We start from the raw sequence: 24,668 nt of genomic DNA on the forward strand, positions 1-24,668 counted from the left end.
CTGAATACGAACGTTTATTATTTCCGGTTCAAAAAGCAGCGCGCTGAATTCGATTTTGGTCTTTTCATTTTGATAAAGTGTCAGAGTGGGCTCTGTAAGTACATTTTGGTACGTATCATTTTTACATAAAGTTAACGTTAGGTTTCATAGATACAATGACACTTTTCGAAAAACATTTTATTATTGACTTGGCTTTCGTGCTAACTTACCCTAGCTAGCTACCTTACTGTGCCAACCGAAATAAAACGACGAGAATAATATATATATTTATAAATTCCGGTAACGACAGGCGGGAAGGCTTAGAATTTTTTGTTTGTTTGTTTGTTTTTCCATTATGTTTTACTGTCATCAGGAATGGAAATTGACGACATGGACGCGAGAACCAGAGAAACCATCGATTTGGAAGTTCACATTAAATCCCAAAGGTAGGCGATGGTCATACAATTTTTGTTGCTCTTTTTCCCCCTTCACCCCCTTCCATGTGCTTGTTTTTTTTTTATCAAGAGGGCTACAACAACGCCTTTAAGTAGTAAAAGTAATACCACCACTATCTCTGCCTGTCACCATAATATAATTATTTTTTTTAAATAAAATTCAATGTTGTAGACACTACTCTATTTTAAAAATCCCTTTTTGCTCGCCTCTGTCGCCCAGTGCTTGCACATTGAATTCGGCTCATTTCTTAGTATGAAAAGTTAGAAGTCCTTATAAGGTTCACTGATGAACTTATAACTAACTTGAATTCGAGTAACTTGACTAGATCGTTTAGTTTCACTGCAAAATTTGTATAGTAATATTGTTCTCACGTAACCACAATTACTATGCTGATAGCTTGACCACAGATATATTGTTGACTTGTTGATATTATAGTACAGCTAAACTGCCTGAGGTGAAGATGCATGTCCAGGCTCTGCTAAATCGACACAACATGGTGTTTGGGAACTTCAAGTGGACAGAGTTTGATGAAGGCTTCTTGCAAACTCATGTGGAATCTGTGGCTATAGTTGGCCGAGAGGAGATGCCATCACAGGTAGACCCCCCCCCCCCCCCCCCCCCCCCCCCACACACACACACACACACACACACAATAACCACTTGATGATTACTTGTGTGGATCTTTTATTTTTCTTGTTTCAATACATGTTAAGCTCCTCGATTTGACAAGCTGCACAATTTCCCTCCACATCTTTACATTGAATGAGAATGGGCCGAGTACACTCAGTTTGGAGGAGGATGAGGAGCTCTCAGCGGCTACCCACTGGTTGCTTCCAGCAGGTGATGTCAGACATGCAAATGAGAACACAGAGTTTAAAGTCTGATGTAGTTATACTTCAATTTGGAGAAAGACAAAATGAAAACAAAGCAGCAAACATGAAATAAAAATATGAATAGATGCATAATCAAACTTTAATTGTTATCATGCTTTTAGAAGCCTCACCTAAACTGACCTGATGGTTGTCAACATAATACATTTATGGTAATATAAGGGCCCCGCTCAACTTCAATAAGTAGCCAGCCAATTATCAAGGATTTAAAAAAATGTACTCTAATTAATACTGTGTTTGTGGAATAAGAATTAGGGTGACACAATGGCACTCCAAAAACAAAGTCCAGCATTGAGAAGGGAATACAAAAAAAAAAAGTAAAGTTTATTTGTAAAGCCTTGAATCACCACAGTCTCAAAGGGCTTTACAAGTAAAGAAATGATAGAATCACACAGAACATCATAAATACCCTACAGCATCCCCTGAACAAAGCTCCCAAAAGAGGGAGGAAAAACTCAAAAAAACCCATTTGGGAAAAATTAGACTAAAACAAAACAAAAAATAAAACAAAAGATGTCTCAGATGTTTCAGTTCACAGCAAGTGGCCAAATGTGTTTTAAAGTGAATTAATTGGACATGGACATATAACGAAATTATCAAATTAATCAACCATATACAGTACTGTACAGTAGCCTGAACTAAAAGATTTCAGTTACTATGTGGTGGCTTAGTGTGAACACCAGTGGGCGCCATATAAGAGGAATGCTACGCGAAATTGAGATTTTCAAAATACCCAGACACACTCACTCACTTTCCCACCTGCCTCTGATGGTGAAATATTACCTGAATGACTCTGCTACCGCTTTCATGTCACTATTTATGCCAAATAGCTTTTACAGCCAATGTAAAAGGGCCTGCCTGAGTACTGAGTACATTAGTAGTCACACTTATTAAACTGTAAACTTTGAAGCCGTGATCAATGATAGTCCAACCAGTTAAATTGTTATTTTCTCCTTGTTTCCTCACAGCTGAGTTCCATGGTATTTGGGAGAGTCTGGTGTATGACAGTGGGGTCAAAACTCAGGTAAACTACTTGTATTTTTCTCCGAGGTAATTACCGTAAGTAATCTGCCCTGTCAATGAAATTAGCAGTCATATCAGTCATCTGTGAACATGCTATAATTTTTATGCCATCTTTACACGCAAATTCAAGCAAAGGTAATTTTCTCTGATTCTCCTGCAGCTACTGGATTATGTCAAAACAACAATTTTCTTTTCGGACAAAAACGTCGACAGCAACCTGATTTCGTGGAATCGTGTTGTGCTGCTCCACGGTAACAAATGAAAGAACAATACTCCAATTGTTTTTACGTCTTGCTGTAACGCAGAAGTCAAAATGTCTCTGTGTTCACACATCCAGGGCCTCCAGGCACCGGGAAAACATCCTTGTGCAAAGCTCTTGCCCAGAAGCTGTCAATCAGACTGTCAAGTCGGTGAGAAGACCTTCAGTTAATTGAACCGCCTCGGCTTCAAACGCACCTGCTGTTTTGTTTTGTTTTTTTTTCTCCCGCGCATACTCTCCTCCCTCTCCATGCAGGTACACGTATGGACAGTTTGTTGAGATAAACAGCCACAGCTTGTTCTCAAAGTGGTTCTCTGAGGTAAATGAACTCTTTCTAGATTTCTGTGGACCGGAATCCTTCATATTTACATGTCTAACTACATGTCTTTGCTGCAGAGCGGCAAACTGGTCACAAAGATGTTTCAGAAGATTCAGCAGCTTATTGATGACAAAGATGCTCTTGTATTTGTTCTGATTGATGAGGTAAATAAAACACTTAGTTAGTCCTTATCAAGAATAGACAGCCATTGCAATGCATCAAAGTTCTGTCAAAAATTTGTGTTTCCAAAATAAGTACATACAGTCTATGTAGAAAATCACGTCTAACAAAGTTTTTCTTGGGATTAATTGCATATTATTTTGAATGCAGTCGGGTTCCATTCAATGTAATTTAGTTTCCAATGACTGTCAGAAAATATATTGACCAACGTCTTGTCAAGAAGAATGTTTTGGATCTTCATTTGAGTGTTATGTATTTTAATCAATCTTGTTGTATTAGGGTTAAACTTTGGCGGTCCAACTCTATAAGTCCACCGTTTTCTCTGATAACTGGATGGATATTGTGCAAGAGCTCCTTTTTAAGGCAAATCTAGTTAAACCATTAATGCTGCTCTGATTGCAACCAATAAAACAAACACCATCCATGCAGTTCAGGGCCAGTTTGTCATGTGTCGTTGATGGTAGGTGGAGAGCCTAACAGCTGCAAGAAACGCATGCCAGGCGGGTACCGAACCATCCGACGCTATCCGCGTCGTCAATGCTGTCCTCACTCAGCTGGACCAAATCAAAAAGTTTGAAACATCTTTTCCCCATTTTACAACCTCCCGCAACAGTGTTGTTCGGTATGACGCTAACTTCCAGGTTCTTGTTTTAGACATTCCAACGTGGTGATCCTAACTACCTCCAATGTGACTGAAAAGATCGACTTGGCCTTTGTAGACAGAGCGGACATCAAGCAATACATCGAACCCCCGTCTGAGAAGGGTATCTACAACATCTTTCTCTCCTGCCTTGAGGAGCTTATGAAGGTAAGAGGAGTCACTCCTAGATGAAAGCGACTATTGTGAATTTGTGTGGTGATAATGATTCCCTTGTGTGTCTAGTGTCAAATAATTTACCCAAGGCAGCAGCTCTTCACCATCTCAGAGCTGGAGACCATGGGTTTTGCTAAGAGTGATGTATCTGAGTACAGTCTGACATTGTGGAACATCTCCCTGTGAGTACACTTTCCCATGATGCATCTTCGGCCAGTTATGCGCTGTCCTTCAAAACGTTTTATTTGTGTGTGTGTGTGTGCGTTTTGTTCCCCAGAAAAAGCAAGGGTTTGAGCGGAAGAGCACTTAGGAAATTACCTTTTCTAGCTCACGCAATCTTTGTAAAAGTAAGCATTTTGATTCAAACACGAATAAACTGGGAAGAATTGTGTGTGTGTTTTTTTGATGGTGCTGTTTTTTTCTACAGACACCTAGAGTGAGTCTGGAAAAGTTTCTAAAGGCCATGGACCAGGCGGTGGATAAGCAGAAGGAGGAAAAAGCTAACCTCGTAAATGGTATCTGACACATTTGAAGTCTCCAAGCTTCAGTTCAGGTGCTGACTGTTTACGCCATTTGATTCAGCCACAGAAATGTATCGTTCTAAAGAAAAAAGCTGACTTTATATTTACAGATCAAATGGTTTCTCTTCTAGTTGGGAAGTGTTTAAAATGTCCGATAGTAAGATTTAGTCTATACAGTGGGTACTCGTTTGTCTCACGGCAAAAACGGCGTGTGTGCCACATGACATCTTATGCTGGTGCTGTTCATACCTTTGAAACGTGCATGTTGGCACTGGTAAGAACCAAACTCTTTCTTCTATGCAGACTTTAGTCATTTGAATTCACAAGTGAAGGTTCAGATCCCCTGATGTGTCATGGATATAGTCATATTATAAGCAGCACAGGAAGAAAATGTTCAATGTTTCATCTGGAAAAAAAAACATAGTTTTTGAAGATGGACGTTTCATCCATATTTATGCGAACAAATATGCGCTCTCTTGTTGCTGTTGTACATACGTAAAATAAACTTTGTTTATGCAGCGGCAGTGAAATGTTTTGTCGCTAGATGGCGCCTCAATGCTATTTACAAATATCCTTAGCTGCTTTTGGTCTGTTCCCACTAGAATACACGTTTTTCCTTTTTCAGTCAAATACTAGTTGTTCTAATAGCACACTGATGAACGTTTACCAAGTTTGCCTAGTAAAACACTTGCTTCAAGGATTTTCCAGACTTGTAAATTGTCAGAATGAGTTCAGACAGTGTGACCCAAAGTGGCATTCGAGGCTTGTCTGGTGCTTGCTGCCGCCTTGACCCGAACACACAACTGTCACAGGGCTCCTGATACGTATCAGTCATAAGAAGTGTTTATATGAAGAGATCAGTGGTGGCATTGTTCATAGGAACATGTCTCACATTCTGTGAATACTCGGCTTCTTTGCATGTCAGCTGCAGCGTGCAGACAATGGGCCCTTTGTTTGTTGGCCAACACCCCCCCCCCCCCTCCACGCAACTTCAAAGGTTTCTGCAGAACACACAAAAAGTTAATCTTCATTCCCCACACAATCGCACCAGTGTCACCTTAGGAACATCTTAGCTCAGGTTGCCACACTAAAAACACTTGACACGCTGCACCACGATCCCAAGTCTGTTATTAGGATCAAACCGTGGTTTTTGTACTCTAATCATAGATGTATCTCAAAGCTGGGATTTAAAAAAAAAAATCTTGGATTGGATTCTCTACATGCTCAAAACTCCTTCATGTCACAAGGACTCATGCTTGTTAAGTGAGAAAAATGAAGATGAAGAAATACTACTGGAATGGCTACAGTAAATAAAACCATAATTGCTCTGTCTGGAAATTGCGTTCTTCTGAAAGTAGCTGTCAAAGAGTGATCAAGCGAGAGGAACAAGACAAGTCAAAAGCCTCCGTGTTATTGTTCCAAACGTCTTTTTTTTCTGAACTCACTATTCAATGACATAGAAGCCCAAACAAAACAAACAAAAGTCTAATGTTTCAGGTAAGTCACTAAAAGCAATGGGATACTAATGCATTTGCCAATATTGATGCATGTAGACAGATTCTATGGCATGCTTGTGTTAAACATGTATGAAAAAAATCGTTTTGTTGTGGTTTCCAAACTAGATTAGACAACTGTTTTTCAATGGTATGTTGTTCTGTTCATTAACATGACTGTTGGAGCCTATAAACATTCGAAAACAAGTCTTGGATTGAAGGTTAAGGAACAGGATAGGGAAAAGTTTCAAATGCAAACGCTATTAAATTGTTGTAATGGAGATGACACTGTATGAAGTGTCAAATGATTATACAATAGTAAAAAAAACTGCATTATTCTATTGGTATAATTTTTGATTGATATACTTGCAAATACAGACTCCAGTTGGGCTGCACTGTGAAATATTCTTTAATGCTGTATTTTTCACACTATAAAATGCTCCAGATTTTAAGATAAACATCCCCCAGAAATTTTAATTTTGTCATGTATAGGCTGCACAGGACTATAAACCACTTATTTTTTTTAAAAATTTTGTTCTTATTTGATTTTTTTTCCCCAAACTGCTTGGTTACAGCAACATCCTGCCTTCAACACAGACTATACATACCTGCATGTTTAGAAATGAAAGCAGCACAACACACCAACATAACATACATACCTGAGCATTTAGAAATAAGAGCTGCACAAACATAATTTCAACCAACACATTTGGATTCCTAGAATACTGAACAACACAACAGTACAATGCCTGATTGCATTTACCAGTTGAGAGTGCCCTTTGATGGTGAATAAAATAGCAGTTCAAGCTCAAAATCAATACTTAGATAGGGTCATAGTTTGGACCACTGCTCTAAATGATTGTTCCATAATTACAGACATACTCGACTTAATCAACCATTTTCAGCTGTGGAAAGTGAATATTTTGTCTATCAATTTTCATGTACAATTAAAACCTTTAAAAAGATTCTGGCGTTTGTTGTCAACTGAAAATGACATCTCTTGTATTCAAGGCTCAGGTAACAACCAATCACAGCTCAGCTTGCAAATAGCAAATGAACAAACCCAGTAAGCAGCTGAGCTGTGATTGGTTGCTACTTGATCCTTGAGCAGGTGATATCAAGTGGAAAAATGTCTTTTTGGATGTATTTATTGTGCGAGTAAAAATAAAGACAACATACATGTTTTTACATTGTTATTGTTTTAAAGTAGTTGTAAATTAATTTGACAATCAATGAGATGATAATTCTAATAATCGATCAATTTTGACTTGTGACCCTTGTGAGGTTAAGCGGTTTCCACAATCGATAGTTGGACACTGATTAGGATCGGGTGATTTTTACGTGAAAATCGTCCATTTTCTGAACCATTTATCCTCACTAGGGTTGCTGGCTTGCTGGAACCTATCCCAGCTGTCGGTCGGCAGTGGATGGGGCACACCCTGAAGTGGTTGCCAGCCAATCACAGGGCAAACAGAGACAAACAAGCATTCACACTCACAAACACACCTAAGGACAATTTGGAATGCGCAATATACCTACTGTGCATGTTTTTGGAAATATGGGAAGAACCCGGAGAAAACCTATAAGGGCACGGGTAGAACAAGCAAACTCCACATAGGAAGTCTGAAGCCAGAATCAGACTCTGAAACGAAAGGTGGACGTGCTAACCACTCTGCCACCAATCTGTGATTGGCAAATGTTCATCAATACTTTTTGTTGCATATTATAGAGATCCGCAATGATATTATCATCAATCAGCCCCCCCCCTTTTTTTTTTAAATCGGGGGGGGGGGGATGCACTAATCCTAATTCTTCCCAATCTCCTTGGTATGTGCGTACTATGACGTTGTTGATGTCACGCAAACACTGGCGATAGAATTGCGTGAAACATGTCCTCTACATCTCGAGTTTCCGGCTTCTGGTCCCAGGCCGCTCTTTCCTTGCATTCCGGCGTTTTTCCACGCGCTTGTGATCCCTTCAAGGAAAGTGTGTGATGTAGCGCAGGGAAGAGAATCACGCGAGGAGGATGCAGCCTGCATCCTGTGAGCCGGGCTATGTGAATAATTAGGCGAGGTGGGATGAGTGAAGGCTGACATCAATGCCATATGCAAATGCCTACATTAATCCGAGCAGCGGCGGCATACATGAGAAGGTCCTCTGTCTGAGAGCTTCCATCGACGCCATCCAGCAACATTCTCACGCACGGGAAGTGGGATAGGTGCGCGCATTGAACGACACTGTTAAGATAATAAAGGCGCTTGTGTATCAGTCCATGGCTCATAATGTCATGACCGTGGGCCAGCGCTTAAATCGGCGCTTCTCAAGCTAGGGTCCTGGTCTGCAAAACACTGGGCAATAAATCACAGTATGTCGGTCAAATATTCTCGGGTTGAAAGTACAAACTTGGGTCAGTAGTTTTTTAGGTTGTATTTACACTGCAGTCTGCACAGCCTTAGGCAAAGTTCAGCATGATTGACTTCCGCCAGACTCCTTTCTCGTTATACCGCAAAAATTTTGGGAAAAAAATGTCGCCTGGGAATCAAATACGCTAGCCACTTTTTGCGGGGAAACGAAAAGCCAGGAGAGCAAGTGCACAACTACCTAGGAATTGTGTCTAATTTGCACAGTCTTTCTGTAGACTACCGTATTTGTATGTATTTTGTGCTAATTCCGTGCTTATTTTATTCAGCAACTCCAGAAGATAAATCATGTCAAATCATCTTTTATATCTGTCGTCCGCCATAATATTGCATCTCTGATGAGCAATGCTCACCTGCATAAAACTTAACTTAAGGCGTACAACATTTTGCACACGAGTCACTACAACACAGTTTAGCAATTACTTTGCTCTTAATTTGAAAGGAAAACTACTGTTCTTGTCATGACTTGAAAAAGCATTAAATTAGATGTGCGGGTACCTGCAATAAATCTATCGTATCCCCTAAAGTACTCGTACGCTCCGGGGGTACTTGCGCCCCCATTTAAGAAATGCTACTTGAAGGGGAACTCGAAAAGTTTTAGAACTCCTTGCTTAACTCACATTTCAAATAACAGGGGTCCTCTGTGTTAACTCTCTAAGTATGTTTGTGCACTGTAACGTTTCACTAACCTACATAAATACTGTACATTGCTTAAGTAGGGCTAACACATACTTGTACTTAAGCGTAAATTAAGAGTGCTAACAAAGAAAAAATCTTATGATGATGATGTATTCTCACATGGTTGTGCAAACCATTTTTTTGGCGTTTGAAACCTAGAAATGTCATTAACTAAGGACCACCTGCAAGCGTGTCCACTCATTTGGAATATACAGTGCAGGAGTGTGGTGTGTACAAAATACACATTAATGAGTTCATGGGTGGAAAAAAAGCGATGGACCTTACGTAGTCATAACATTAGGGCGCGTGTGTTCTACAGCCAGACTCTATTTTAACACCCGCCAACAGAAACAAACCATAAAAGTGAGGAGCAGCTTTTGAAGTGAAGAACGTTCAAAGTACAGCGAGTTCTTCCAGGTTCTCCTCTACAAACAGCAGTTTATCTTTAGCACATGTGCTGCACGCTCCTTAAACTCAAAAATTGTTTTAGTTCACGGAAATCAATTGCAGGGGGGAAAAAAAGCCGCAACTCGGGCCAGTTTTGTTGTGCACATCCTACAGTTTAAATGACCATTTAATGTTCTTTGTAACCGAGTTAAAAAACACATCCCTGCTCGAATCCCACCTTTTGAGATATTAAAATGAACTAAATTTCAGACCAAGGCTTGTGTTGCAAGATTTAACAAAAATGTCATGGAAAGCCTACTTGAACATTTGAACTTTATGGTCAATCAGAGGCACATTGAATAGTAGCAGGCGTGTGTTGAATCTAATATAACATGACTTTTTATGTACTGTAATTGATTAATCCTGAACACAGCGAAGTTTCCTGCAAATTAGTTTTTGAAAAGCTTTGAAATGATGTAACTATCTTTTTCATTTCATTACTTTGCACAATTATTGCCTTTTGCACACGTGAAAAGATAAAGCTTGCTGGATGGGCAAGCTAAAATATACCGGAAGTTGAGTCAATTCATTTCCAAATTAGTTTTGGTATCACAGGGACTCAACATATACCTTAAAAAATTCATTTTATCTAAATTATTCGAACTGCTAACACGCAATAAGGCATTTACAATCTCTGATGGGTGAGTGGAGACGAACATTTCAGCTCCTCTGCATGTCACTAGACGTATCACTGGTGTAGATAGATAAAAGAATATAACATCGTAATAAATTAATAATAATTTTCTGGTCAAGCAAATGAAATTGTTTCTGTGATTACTGTGGATGGATGGATAGATGTAATCTATCTTCACCATCCCATGTAAAAACAATCACTTGTGCATACCGTTTATGCTTTTGTTTTTAAAGGCTTAATCGGATGCACTTAAGCTTTTGTAATGTCAAACTTGACACGCATACAAGCGTGCCTTGTGGGCGCTACTTGCCAGCCTCTCCACTTCCAGTCCGACTGAGATGGAATGAGAGGAGAGACGTGCAGATAAATGCTCTCCCACCATCACTTTTGACGACTTCGGCTTGTTATTAGAGGACGCTCGTACTTTCTTCATGTTCGAGTCTTTTAACTGTCGGACTTTGGATAAAGTTGGAGATCGGCCACAGCACGATGTGACCACGCTGAATTGAGGCACTTCGGACTTACTCGGTAACGTTTTATTGATCCACAGACGCGGGACTCAAGAATGGGAAAACTACAATCCAAACACGGTAAGATGTTTTTATTCATTTTCAATGTATTCATTGTGCACCATTTAAACATCAAGCTTTTAAAGCATTAACTAACAAAGGTGTCTGTTTTGCATGATCCAAAGCGTGCAAGCGCCGAGAGAACCCAGAAGGTTAGTTCATTGGACAAGTGCATGAAAATTATTTAGCAATCTTGTTCATAATGGTGAATCTTTGATTGTTTCATGTTTTTTTTTTTTTTTTTAAATCTTCCAGGGGACAGTTTTGTTGTGAACGCTTTCCTCCGAAGGGGGATGGATGAATCTGAGCGCTATGGCGGGATGGACCACAAAACGAAGAATATGCAGGTATAGTGTATATTTGATTTGTATGTAATTTTGTAGTTTTTGTTAGCATGAAAAAGTCACTCTTAATGGTCATATACTGAAAGGTATTGGCATTAAAGTCCATCACGTAAAGGGGCAAGTATAAATCTCATACAACAGCACTTGCGTTGTACTTACTGTTGTTCACAACATGAAATACATGCAGATTTCAAGAAAACATGCACTTTACGAAACAGGATAAGCACACAGGTAAATCCAATTGAACACTTTCAATAAATGCCCCTAAACCTATCAAATTGAATCTAATCTTATCTGTCTGTCTGTATCGATCGATGGATGGATCTTTCGTATGTATGTGTATATACGTATGTCCTGTTTTCGTAGACACCGGGTTGAGGTCCAAATTGGGTTATTTTATATTGGGTGGGGCATCCTTCAAGTATAAAGTACCAAGTAAAAAGCACACGTTACATTTTCATGGAGATTGATTTTTGATGCATGTCCTCTATGTTCATTTATGTATAGCTTGTACATGCAATTCATTGTCAATGTATAGTGATATGTTTCTCAAGTTGAGTGAAAAACAATTTTGGTCTAAAAGGGAAAGTTTGAGAAACCTTCCTTTCAAGAATGCTGCATGTGTGAGCGTGTGTGGCTGCGTGTGTTCATTGATAGGATGAGTGTGGCAGGCACTTCAAAGTTGTCTGCTCGGAGCTGTGACCCCCCCCCCCCCCCCCCCCGCCCCCCCAACACACACACGCAAACGCACACCCTGTAAGAGGAGATGAGCACTCCTTGACTTTTAAGGAGGAGGCGAAGTGTATTGACGAGCACGCGTGAAGACCCGTGCAAAGTGTCTTGTTGTTCTTTCTGACACGTCTGCCACCCCCCACCCCCCCACTCCCTGGTTAGGATTAAAAAGGCACACATAGTGTACACAGTGGATGGAAAAGTAGCATTTTATTCCAAGTGGAGTGCGCTGGCATCCCCGCTTCAGTGCCTCCCATTTTATAGTGTAGCTGCCAATCAAGAGCATCAAACGACAACACTTCAGTTCCTTTTGATGTGGCCGCAAATTGTTTTACATGTGGGGATAGGTGAGGCGGGTGTTGTAATAGTGCAAGAGGTAGAGATTAAATCAGGTTATTATCCACCCACTGGTTGCAAATGAAAGGGGCACTGGAGTTCACACTCACCCTAGGGGGAAACCACCAAAAGCAAAAGACTTTTATGAGTAGGTGCTTCCCACCTGCACATATATCATGCTCAACACCCTGATGCATTTGCTACCATCAGTTACTGGCATTATCAAAGGCTGGAAAATTGATAGGTATCTACTTGTATATTTCACAGAAACCTTAATAGGAGCAAATGAGAAGGCATGGCTGAATATGCCATCATACAGTATGTATGTGACCACATGTACTATAGTGTCAGTGGTAAAGTCGGAATAATCCTTTTTCCATGCGTTTTCATTCCCTCCTTGCAACCACATCTGCATATTCAGCCCCTTTTCCATCTTTATGCATGTCAGCTGTCGCCTGAATCTGGCAAAAAGATGAGGGTTTGTTTGGGAAAATATATCAAAAAAGTCTCTAACATAACCGTCTATGAAATACGAACTTAAAATGAGCATGTAGTGTATATGTGTGTGTGTGTGTGTGTGTGTGTGTGTATAGATAGATAAATATGATATTGGTAATGGGTCCGCCTGCTCATATGTTACATTAAGGTTTTAAATGAGGCTGCAGTTGGAGTTTGTTGATGTAAAGATCCCTCAGGGGTGTTTTACTGTCCCTGCATAACAAAGTCGGAACTTATGTAGTGCAGCGCTACATACTTTAAATTTTAAAGTGATTACTGGTGGTTAGATTTTTTGAAATGTGATTATTAGATTATGTGGCTTTTGTTTCAAGGCAAAGAAGCAGCGGTAATATGACAGGTATTTGTCAAAAATGTATAATTTTTTTTTGTACTACATGAAAAAAAAATGCATGTGAGGCGCAGGTATTATTGTTGTTGCTGCAATATACCTGACTTTGAGTGTGTGTGTGGCTTCAAAAGATAAGGACTACCTAGTGAGTGATGTAGGTGTCAGTCAGCCAAGGAGAGTACAGTTTGTTGTGATTGCAGTTTAGCAGCTGGCTGTTGACTGGCTAACCGTTAGCCAAACTGCCCAGCGCTTTGGCGACAATTGGTGCTTATTGCATTTTGTTTGTTCCTGTTTGTTCAATGAATGGATTTAAAATTTCACCAGTAGCTTTGTCCATTCAATGCGGGCCTTAGAATATGTTCTTACAAGTGGTGCTAGGCTATATCAAATTAACTAACTTAAAAGCTAGCTTAAAAGTTGACACATTTTACTTTTTTTTTGTGTGGTGACTCAAGATATTTGTTATGTTTGTGTTATGATCCCAAACTTGTTCATGGTGTGATGCATGAATCTATAGCAGTCCTTCACAAATAATGGGGGCACGATGCAATGCCAGGGGTGCATGTATGACACAGAGGAAGAGGCATTGCTTTTGCTATGTGAAGTGTAATTTCACATCCACAGCACTAGGTGGTGCAGTTTGCACTCTCATTGTCAAAGCCTTTTTTTGTTGTTTTTTTAATACACAGCAAAATGCCTTAGACAAGCATTGTTTGGCATATTTGTAATTAAATGACCTCCAGGACATCCGGTATTATAGCTTCTACTCTGATAAAAGGTCTCACGTGGTGTTTTGATAGATGAAACACACGCTGGCATTCAATTGGCCATCTTAAATATAGAATTTAATGTAATTATCTTGAGTCACCATCATAAGCAAAATAAATTTGGCAAAGAAAAGTGTAGGCCGCAGCTTTTAAGATTTTGATCAAACAGTTGGGAAAAAAACAGTATTGACGCTCTCAACATCTGGCTCTAAGTAGGTGGTTTTGTCTTAGCAGTGGCTTGCTTAATTAGCTTCAGGGACAGATTACTTTACTTGTGACTTCATAGAGGGAAAGCAGATTGGCCAAACACGCTGTTTAGCTGTGACCATCCGACCCCCCTTCCTCTTCATTGTCAAATGGGGGAGTAGGATTCCTGAGCTGTCTGGCTTTGACTTCAAAGTGCAGTGCTGAGAGTTATAAAAGGGCTCTGATATCAGTGGAACCTCCAAACCCTCACCCCTCAATCCTTCTGCCCCCTCTTGGGGAGGGAGGGGAGGTGGTGCGGCAGGGGGCAGGGGATGATGTACTGCCGGGAAAAGGAGCACAAACATGGCCTGTGCCCAACACGAGTCTGCGTAAACCTAAAAAAGCTTCTTGATAAAGCTTTAATTTTGACCCGGCAATCTTCCGAGGCTTTGCTTTAGGAAGAAATAACAGCAGATCAAGCTTGTTTAAATATTGGTTTTTCGGCAAAGCGTGACTCCAGTCGACGGCTGGCTGGTTGCCTCCGGGACGTAATCCCACTTCGAGTGCAGAGGTGGACACCAGCATGGTCATGCCTGAAACACCTCCGCTTCAAGTAAGACCAATGTGTGCGGTTCACTTCACTGAAATCAGCAAGTCTACACTTATGGAATGCTTAAAAGTTCCTAAGTCAGTCTGGAGAAGTGTGTTTGTGAGTTCAGGAGAGTCCTGTGAGGGTTCACTGTGCGTTTCACCTATGGAAATATCAACAAGGTCCAAACCCTGTCGCACACAAGCAAAGTGCTTCAAACAGGCTCGTTGGGATGCCCCAATAATGACAGGCTAATTTGGCCTTTCAGCACCGCCTTTTGTCTCAAATCTAGCCGCAGACTAACCTGTGGGGAGTCACTGTGTCAACACCCTTACATTCCACGACCAAAAAAACATTGGTATTCCACTTTAAAAAGATTAATATGAATACACTTGGAGTAATAAGGGGCTCAGTTGAGATTATGTTCCAAATGTCTGTCACATAAATGTCATTGGCAAAAAGAGGATTTAAAGCAGTAATAAGAAATAAGTGTTTATTCTTCTTTTTGACATTCCCTTAAATGTATGGTTTATTCTGTATTTTGAAAGCCTATTTTGGAATTCATTGTATTTTTAACAACGTTGTTCCATAGGGCACAGATTGCTCAATACTGTTGCTATCAAACCTTTACTCATTCTACAGGGAGTGATTTAAGTAACACAATGATTTCTACTAACTCATTCAATGCCATGGACGGAAATTCTCATCTTTTAAAATAGTACTGACAATAATAAATAATACATTTCTGGTCAAATTTGTTGTTTTAAGGAGAGGAACAGTCACCCTTGACTAATACATACCTAATATAAGCCAGTTGAGCACCGGCTATTATTATTCCACAACGACTGCTAACAGAGACAATTGCGTGATTTTTTTTTTCGAAGATTTTGAAGTTTCATTCTTTATACTTCAATTTTTTTTCATCCAAATCTGACGACGAAAAAACAAAAAACAAAGGAAAAGCAAACCTTTTTAAACCTATTTTAAGCAAACCTATTTTAACCTTTGTGCGGTATTTTGGCTAATCCTTTGATCTTTACACCAAAGGCATTTCACACCAAAGGGAAAGCATTTAAAGACACCATTTTGCTGAAATTTATCTACGAGGCGACAAAATGTCAAAGTTCAACATGTCACGACCACTTAGCTTTCACACAACTGGAATGTTCCCTTCCTTGGCTAAAATAATTGCAAGAATTATGTTGAGGAAAATGACCCAAAAATGATCAAAATGCTGCACAAAGGGTTAAAAGCCTTATTATAAAGTCCAGTATAACACAATTTGTCATGTTAAAATCAGAGGTTAGACCCGAAGCAGACAGGACATGAAATTGGAATCGAAGAAAGTATTAATACACAAAAATCCAACGTAATCACAACCTGAAAAACTTAATTTAAAAAATTAGACTCGGTAACTAGACTCGGCGGCTCCCTCAGAAACTAGACTCGGAAAGAAACGAGGAAGACAACTTGTCATGACAGTTTAAGAGCTTGACTTAAGAGTTTAAACAAAGAGTTTAAATATCCATCAAACATATATGAATTAATAAAGCAAATTAAACAGCTTTCCGGCGATGTGGATCATTAAAATGATCATTTACAGCTATTTTTTTTCCGTCATTTGTCTGATATCTACCGAACATCTCGTTTTTTGAAAGGTAAGGTACTATATCATGAAATTTAATATGCCGTTTATTTCGAGTTTGGAACTAATTAGGCAATTTTGATGTAAAATGTGATTCACCATAAGAATGATTCAGGATACAAACTGCACTCCGGAACGGATGAAATTTGTATCTAGAGGTTCCAATGTACGTTAAAAGGACGGTGACAAATAGATGACCAAAACAGCTGATCGCACACTAATAGATTTGCTTAAATTGAGATCATAAAAAGTTTCCTATCAAATCTTATTTATTACCTTTGCAAATCTCCGCGCCAAACCTGAGTTTATAATTAGTATATCAATAGAGAGATGTTGCTGCTGCTCATGCGGCTGCAAGAAGGAGTCTCATCAGCAACGCGCCGTGACTTTACGCTTTGCTCATGATTTGGAGCGACGAAACACCAAAAAGCACCACCTGAGTTGCGAACTTGGCAGAAAGGAGACATAAAGGTGCGCTGGTATATGTAGCTCTTTTTAAACAGTCTTGAAGGCATTTGGATGGTCTGTTTTTTTTCCACCCCTTCTCTTTTTTTCCCCCCGAAAATGGCTTCACAAGAAAGCGAGCTGTGAGCCTTCATCTCTGAATGAAAAGCATGTGGCTGGCATCCAGAACAGCGGGGTCTTTCAGCACGGCCCCGGCAGACATCTGTTCCTGGTTTGTACTGAAAAATCCTGGAGCGGGGAGAGGGGCTGTGGTGGGAAGGGGGTGGAAGGTTGCCGTGGAAGAGGAAAAGAGGAGGAGGAGTAGGGATTTAAGGGTAGTAGGTTTTTTTTTTGAATTCTTTGGGGAGATATTTGAGGGGTTTTAGAGGTATCGGAGGGAAGGGGGCGGGGGGCAACATCTGCCTCACTTTGGGAGGAAGACGCTCGCTCCGCTGGTTCAGTTCGGTTCAGTTTAGTGTAGTTAGGCTTAGATCTGTACATAAGTTTCCCAACTCTCAATGGTACTAAAATAAACCACTTTTTTGGCACGCTTCTGTTGTAGTACCAACCGCAGAGAGGGAGGGGCTTGACTCACTTTCAGCTCATTGATTGGCGGGCAGTAAAACTGCCTTTTTTCTCAAACATGTCTTGGAAGGTAAAGCCAAAAGTACTGGATGGCATTCTCCATTTTTGCTACTGTAAAATATGAAACCACAAGGTTTTATCTCTTGAGTGATGATGATTGATCAGCAGTATAAACTTGATGGTAATGTTGTAAGAGTTTCTAAAAATGACTTTCGGTCAAACCCGAGTTTGTCACATTAAGAGTTTTGAAAGTTAGATGACGTGTTCTAGAGAAAATTACTTAAAAAAAAAAAAAGCAAAACATTATCACTACTTTGTTAACAACTATTATGTTATGGTGTACCTATCCTGATTAAGATGCATCTCAAATTTGTCAGGGAGAGTAAATTTTCTAATGAAATGCAAATGCAAATGTTTGCAGAAACAAAACAACAACAACAAATGATTTAAACCCTTTTTATTCACCAACCCATTCAATTTGACAAGAAGTATATTTGTCACTTTTCAGCTATACCGAAGTTTAGAAAATAAAACTTGCAAGCGTCCTTATAACAAACTGCGTCAATTTCCTCTGCGTCAATTATTTAGTCAAAAACAGCGTTCTAAAAATAAAATGCCACTTCAGCTTTGCTGACTTCATCGCCTCTTTAGCAAGCGGTTGTAGACACAAAATGCATTTTGACAAATTTCAAAATTATTCCAATTTTTAGAAATTATTCAATTGGTCGTCTCTGTGTGCCCTGCGATTGGCCGGCAACCAATTCGGGGTGTCCTCCGCCTACTGCCCGAAGCCAGCTGAGATCGGCGCCAGCAAGCCTGCGTCCCCTAGATAAGCGGCTCTAGAAACTGGATGGATGGATGGATGGATATTCAACTGGTTGAATTGATTGCTTTACTGAAGCGTCATGAATACGTCCACAATTTAATAAAAAATAAAATGAAATTAACCCCAGTTTGAGAACCACTGATATAGTGGGCTGCATGGTGGACAAGTAGTTAGCATGTCCGCCTCACAGTTCCGTTCTGGCTCCGGCCTTTCTGTGTGGAGTTTACATGTTCTCCCCGTGCCCGTGTGGGTTTTCTTCAGGTACTCTGGCTTACACCCACACTCCTAAAAACACGCACGGTAGATATATTGTGCTCTCCTGTAGGAGGAGAAACTCAAAGTGCCAGTCACTTTATAAAAGCACATGATTTTCTGGACTTGAGTGGAAAATCCCCCATCATGCTTTTTCACTTAAGGATACACTTGGCACAATATTGAAGTCATCCACCGGTTATACTAAATTGACTATTGCAACCCCACCTAGACACTAATCCTACCCAAATCGAGGATAATCGTTGAAAACCGTACCGTGGTGCGCTGACCTTTAACGGAACATCTTTTCATCTCACCTTCCCTTCCTCCGTTTGACAGTCAACCAATATATGCATCACTCCACACTTCTGCCACTGTTTATCTTTTCCTATGTTGATCGCCATTTGCCGAATACAGACCTCGCCGTCAGTGTAAACATCATCACCAGGGCGGCTTCCACACTCATCACCAGCGCGAGATGCTTATTTAGCCGTTCTTTCATGTTGCTGGCGTTCACATGAGCGTCACCGCGACGCCTCTGAGTCAGAGGGCGAGTCTCACCCACTCGGTGTGTTTGATGGAAAGAGGCACTGCTGGAGCATTACATGTCCATGAGGGTATTTTGGAATACTTTCAACACAGCTCCATTGTAACACGCTGAAACACAGTGCTGTGACACTTCGACTAGTTCTCGGTGGAGTGATGACCTCTGTCAAGGCCTAACAGTTCTGAACATGTCCGCCTGATTGGTTGAGAAATCCTAAGGTGGTACTGCTTTAATACTTTCGTTGCAAGCCGATATAATGCTGGATTAGTCACAGCCCCAATAAAACTGCATCTTATGGTTCTGAATATGGTATTGTTCAGTGTTTTAACTCCTGTTTAAAGGGCACTAATTTTAATGTGCTCCAGGTTGTATGGTAAATGAGATAATAAATATATATAACATGCAATTTTATTCATTCTTTAATTCATTGACATACCATCCACTAGAATCAAAGACAGAAATCTTCTTATTTGATTATGTTTTTTAAACATTAGTGACGAGATACACCTCTGATTTCATTTAATTAAAATATCAGAGTAGTTTACCTCCATCATTCTTGATATGTCAGATTTTAAAGATTAATAAGAAGTCCACTTTGTGTAGACATTTGCCATTATTAATGTTTCAAGCAATGACAGACTTTTTTCTAGCTGATTTGAGAAATGGGCAACTTTGAATGCGCTGCTTACATAGTTAGCAGCTATCGCTAACGCTGGAGATATATGCTGGATCATACAATGACATCGTCATCAGTTGGATTTGAACGCAGTTTTGGTTTTAATTGTCTTTCAGACAGATCCCAAGAATGCATTTTTTTGCCCTTTTCAGCCAAATATTTTCGATGGCCGAATATTCAGTGCATCAGTAGTAAAATGTTACATTTTTTATTGAAGCTCCTGAAACATCTTGCGTAGCACACGCCACTGAAATCTGTTCCAGTCTACTTTCCACAACACTCAATAAAGAATTCTGCATATTTTCATAATGAAAAATAACATTGTGCTTTACGAAAACATACAAGTAATGACGTAGATAAATAAAATTAACAAACAATCCCCCCCAAAATGGGTCATTTTGTGAAGAACAACCCAACCTGTGTTGTTGTTTTTTTTTTTTTACCCAACTGTTTTGTGTTTATCGTTGTCCCACAGATAATTTTAATTCCCTATAAAGCAAAAGCATAGCCATTGGTCAATAAAATAGCATTCAAAGCATTCCTCTACACATACTGCATGTATGCATTGCATGTTAATGTCCATCTATTAAGCAATAATACCAAAAAAAAAGATGTGCCTTGAACATGAACATGAAAGGATCTCATCAGCGTCAAGTTCTCAGCCAGCTCAAAGGGAATATTTTTAGACAAGAGACCCGCTTTCATTATTATCAGAGCTGTTATCTTCATGGAATTAAGTTGCGTAGCCTTCTCGCTGTGCCGTCAGTGGCCCTTTGAAGTCACTTTTCGTCTTGTCGCTTCTTTTCATGATGTTTACTCCGTTTGCCGCTTCCGGACTTCAGAGAGTATCCAATGTGTAGCTTCACAGCGCAAGACGTTAGCATTTGATCATAAACTTACGAAGTTGGGCTGTAAATCGAAGAATAGGACTCGGTGTTACCCAACCTGGGGTCTTTCTTTACCCACAAATCTAAGGTAGGTCGTCTACCATCTAGTGGAAGATTTATTTGCATTCTTTGTCTCTATTGGCAGCTGACAAAAATCGATGAACAAAACAATAAAATAATTGATCATTTTCTGACCAATCACTCTTTAAATCTCAAAGACTTTTTTATGTTTATTAGGTTTTTTTTATTCATGTTTGGCTAAAGGAGGGTTTAAAATGTCTGTTTTCAAATTAAGTACTAAAGTAATGGATTACTTTAGTTAAGTAATCAATGAGTGTAATAGTTTAGTACATAAAGAAATCAATGATCATAAGGTTGTAGTACTTAGGTACCCAAACTGATTGACTAGTTTAGTACTTCACTACCTAAAGATGCTTTGGTACTTAATTACTTGAAGTAATGCATTCTTTTATCACTTAAATACGAATTTACTTATTTGATTTAGTACCAGCCAATTTAGACCCTAACGCTTGCAAAAAAATTGAAAGAGATGTGGGTAAGTACAGTACATGGGATTATATGGCTGGGCTCTTAAAAATAAATCTATCTATCTATCTTTGGAATTGGATGAATTAAGTGAAATTGGGTTATTTCCTGCTGAAACCTTGATGGTTTCTTCCGACTCACTAATATGCCATGTGACAGTGGTTGGGAAATCACTGAAAGACATTTTATCCCATTGGGAATTCTGGATTTGTTCATGCTTTTGTGGTTGAAATTACAACATTAGGAGCCTTGTTTGCAGATGTGTTTGATGGGGTTGAGGTCAGGGTGTTCCTTATGTTCCTCGCTTTGTATGGGGAATTTGAACATATATATCAGTCCATATGGTGTCTTTGAAATTATACTATGTGAATGTTTAAACTGGATGTGGATGGCAGCAGGTAGCCCTCATTTTCCCAGCATGCTTTGTGTGGAGGCAGAGCAGACGATGGGATGGTGGGGCAGGCCCTTTGAGGGTTAACGCCGGTCTGTCTCTCTACTCTCGCTTGCTGCCAGGGAAAAGAAAATACCTGATGCTGGAGCTCGGTGCTTAATGCTGACATTTTTGGCAAAAGCGTCTGGATTCAAGTCTGTGTTTGATCTTGTTGCGTCTCGCGGCCAAGTAAAACACCGGGAGACTCAAAGGTTATTACATTTTAGTGTGTAAGGTATGTTTCCACATAAACCCCTGTCCCCCGCCCCCTCCTTAGACAGTCACTGCTCTTTTCCAAGTGGACTTAATTTCACAATCCCTGGATCATCCAGGGGAATATTCTTTTTTTCACTGATGGGTGGTGGAGATGTTATTATGGGCATTTCTAATTGCGCACACTCCATCTTCAGTGATGTCTGTTCGTGCGATGAGCTCACTGACAACTGAGGCCGCGTGAACATTTCCCACATGTTGTCTCTTTAAATATTTGTAAATGGAGGCTTCTTATTTATTTTTAGGACTGGAGTCCCCTCTATTAGATAAAAATGTGTTTTTCTATGAATGAGTGTGGTGGAAACTTGAGATTCTCTACACAGAGTTCAGACTGCGACCTGACATATATTTCACACTAGATTCTTGGGGGGTGGGGGGAGGAAAACAGCACAGTACATCGTTAGTCATAAATCTGTCGTAGTCTAGATCTGACGTTTTTTTGTTGCTTGTCGAGAACATAAATAGCAGTGCCATAAGTGCAGCATTTAGTGTGCAATTACTTTTTTTTTAGCTTTTCGTGTTCACATTGTGATGCAATGTGCATCCAACTCAGTCCCTTTGGAAGGTTACAACAACCTACTCTGTTATTCTTAGATGTTTGAAAAAAAAAAAAAAAACTCAGACAGTTCCCCCGAATGCTTAGAAATTTCATCCTCACTCTGCATTCCTGAAACTGACGTCCTGCTAGGTTGGAGGCACGGAGAGTAAAACCACACACGGCTCAAACCCCTCGACTTCCTGTCAACCTAACTGAAAAAAAATTCAAAACGACAATTGGAATCTAGAAAAATCTACCGGCATTGTTTTCTCATTATGAGCCTTTAACATTGATATCCATCTTCCTGCCCTCTATTTTCATATAGCATGCCGTAAGATTGATGAAAGCCCCCCCCCCTCTCAAATTGAAACCCTGGAGGAGTTTAGTTATCCTTTTCTTTGCTCTGAGCCTCCCCCCCACTTTGGGACCCCAAGCTTCCACATGTGTAAGTATCGCTTTTTACTCAGCTCATAAAATGCCACAGTCCCATCTGAAAGTGGTTAGCTGTCGAAACACTCGAGCAGCTTCAAAGCTGGAAACAGGCTATGCAGACAGTGCGGGGCTGGCCCCGCTTTCTGTATGTCATTGAGTCCCTCCGTTGGAGGGGTGGTTGAAGGGGAACTAGCTTTTGTTGCAAAAACCTGTTCCCGTCATCCAAACCCTCAATGTTCCACGTTAAGAGGAAGTGGGGTATTTTAGTTCTGTACGAGGGATTTGAATTTGGGAAAGAAAGCCAACTTTGCACTCATGTGAAGAACAAAGTACAATATGAAGGTTCCGATGATATATGATACCAGAAGACCTCTTTTAGTGCATGTATATGGAGATGATGACCCGGCGCTGAATGAAGTCTCTGTTCTCATTTCCTCTGAAGGCGGCCTTCTTTTCTTCCCCCCATCCCTCCACCCATTTCTTTCCTGAGGCCCGTCCACTTCAAAAGCTGACCTAGCCCTGTGTGCCGTGTAACGTGTTTACCTAAAGGCGCATTTCAAATAAACAGCAGTTCTCCGTATAGTACGCCCGGCCCCTCACTGAGAGCTTCTCACAGAAACCATTTGCTTCACAGGGCAGGCTTCACATAGAAAAAAAAAAAAAAGTGAATATCTAGTGTAAAACAACAGTAACACCTTACAAAATCAAATAATTACAATAATGATCTGTCATTTTGCTGTAGTAAGTAATGCATGCCATAACTCGACGGTCCCTAACACAGATCTGTGGCCCATTTTGGACTGGGCTGCAAAATGAAACCGTCCAAAAATGTAAATAAAATTGCAAAGCATATACATCAGCCACAGAATTTCAGTTTCTCAACAGTAAATGCTGTCCGGTCCTCGAGAGCCAAAATCCAGCCTGTTTTGAATATTTCCTTTCAACCAAATCACTTGGTTCAAATGATTACCTCATTTGCATGCTTTGCAAAATTTGGAAAACGACCCTGACCATTTGAATCAAGTGTGTTGGTTGACGGGGAATGTCAAAAACAGGCTGGATTGTGCCTCTCAACGACATGGCCACCCATGATTTTAAAGGGATAGTGTGTAAAATTTAAACCGTTTTTCGTTACGGACTGCAGGAGGTGCTGCATTTCCCATTGTCTGTAGATATAACAAGCATGGCCGCCTTCGGAGAAGTGTCACCCCCCATGTAATATAATTTAATGATAACTAGACCTATGTTTATATTTAAGACATACTCTTGGTCAATATGAACATATTCATTTGTAAATTTTTGAAGTTTACAATCATTCATTCCTTTTTAATGAGAAACGGGCTAAATCTTACACATTGTCCCTTTAAGTAAAATGTTTGCTTTTATATAAAAATAAAATAATGATCAACACTGGTTGGCTATTTTCTGACATGTTACATGTTAACTGAATCCTAATGATATCATATCAGTTTGAAATAATGACGTTTTTGAATGAACGCACTTTTTAAAAAAGTATTTTTAAAAACGTATCTCCAGTACATTTTTTAAAAAATCTTCTCTAATAGACAAAATAAGCGACACAATTGATTAGCAAAATAATCATGTGTTGCAGCCCTAGTATTCACCACATAGTTAGTTTCCATATGGAAATTAAAAACAGATGACTGAGGACCGAATGTTAACAAAGTAAAGAAAAATCATTGCTGACTGTGTGTAACTCAACCTGACAAATTCCACTTAATTCAGTCTAGCTTTAACGTTATTGGCAGACTCCAGTCAGAGTTTGTACAGTCATTAGCTGGTCAACTGTAAATGTCAGTCTGTAGTCCTTTTAGGGGCAATTTGACCAATGCTGAATGGAAATAATTACATTTAATAAGAAAAAAAGAAAACAACCTCAGAGGCTAAGGGGATATTTTTTGCACATCTGCCTTACAGTTGAGAGCTTCTGGGTTCGAATCTCAGCTTTAACCTTCCTCTGTGGAGTTTCCATGTTCTCGTTGAGCATGACTGTATTTTTTTCTTGCCTACTCCAGCTTCTTCCCACATTAGAAAAACACACTTGTTAGGTTCACTGAAGAATCTAAATTGTCCGTGGATGTGA

General features: G+C 39.8%; 2 protein-coding genes across 4 annotated transcripts in view; both read left to right on the forward strand.

Moving 5' to 3' along the window:
* Positions 1 to 15: 15 nt before the first annotated feature.
* LOC148426621 (pachytene checkpoint protein 2 homolog) lies at positions 16 to 5,138 on the forward strand. 2 transcript variants are annotated; one of them, XM_088410725.1, is made up of 14 exons: positions 16 to 108; positions 353 to 425; positions 871 to 1,030; positions 1,149 to 1,275; positions 2,294 to 2,349; positions 2,509 to 2,599; positions 2,686 to 2,758; positions 2,863 to 2,926; positions 3,004 to 3,090; positions 3,571 to 3,677; positions 3,761 to 3,914; positions 3,990 to 4,102; positions 4,198 to 4,267; positions 4,348 to 5,138. In XM_088410725.1, the coding sequence occupies exons 2-14, from the start codon at positions 355 to 357 to the stop codon at positions 4,441 to 4,443; spliced, it is 1,269 nt and encodes a 422-aa protein (XP_088266851.1). In that variant the 5' UTR covers positions 16 to 108; positions 353 to 354; the 3' UTR covers positions 4,444 to 5,138. The 2 variants fall into 2 exon arrangements, with proteins under 2 accessions (XP_088266851.1, XP_088266852.1); XM_088410726.1 differs by having other exon boundaries at positions 33 to 94.
* A 5,320-nt stretch (positions 5,139 to 10,458) lies between these two features.
* The window catches only part of LOC148426622 (protein naked cuticle homolog 2-like), a 36,564-nt gene continuing 22,354 nt past the window's right edge, over positions 10,459 to 24,668 (forward strand). The window contains exons 1-3 of one of the 2 annotated variants that reach the window (XM_088410840.1): positions 10,459 to 10,703; positions 10,808 to 10,834; positions 10,938 to 11,029. In XM_088410840.1, the coding sequence (XP_088266966.1) occupies positions 10,679 to 10,703; positions 10,808 to 10,834; positions 10,938 to 11,029 (144 nt within the window). In that variant the 5' untranslated portion in view covers positions 10,459 to 10,678. Of the gene's footprint in view, positions 10,704 to 10,807; positions 10,835 to 10,937; positions 11,030 to 20,290; positions 20,434 to 24,668 lie in introns of those variants that run through there. The other variant, XM_088410841.1, reaches the window with a different exon arrangement.

The sequence above is a fragment of the Hippichthys cyanospilos genome, chromosome 3, assembly GCF_059441005.1.
Source record: "Hippichthys cyanospilos isolate Australia breed blue-spotted pipefish chromosome 3, RoL_Hcya_1.0, whole genome shotgun sequence".
Lineage (NCBI taxonomy): Eukaryota > Metazoa > Chordata > Actinopteri > Syngnathiformes > Syngnathidae > Hippichthys > Hippichthys cyanospilos.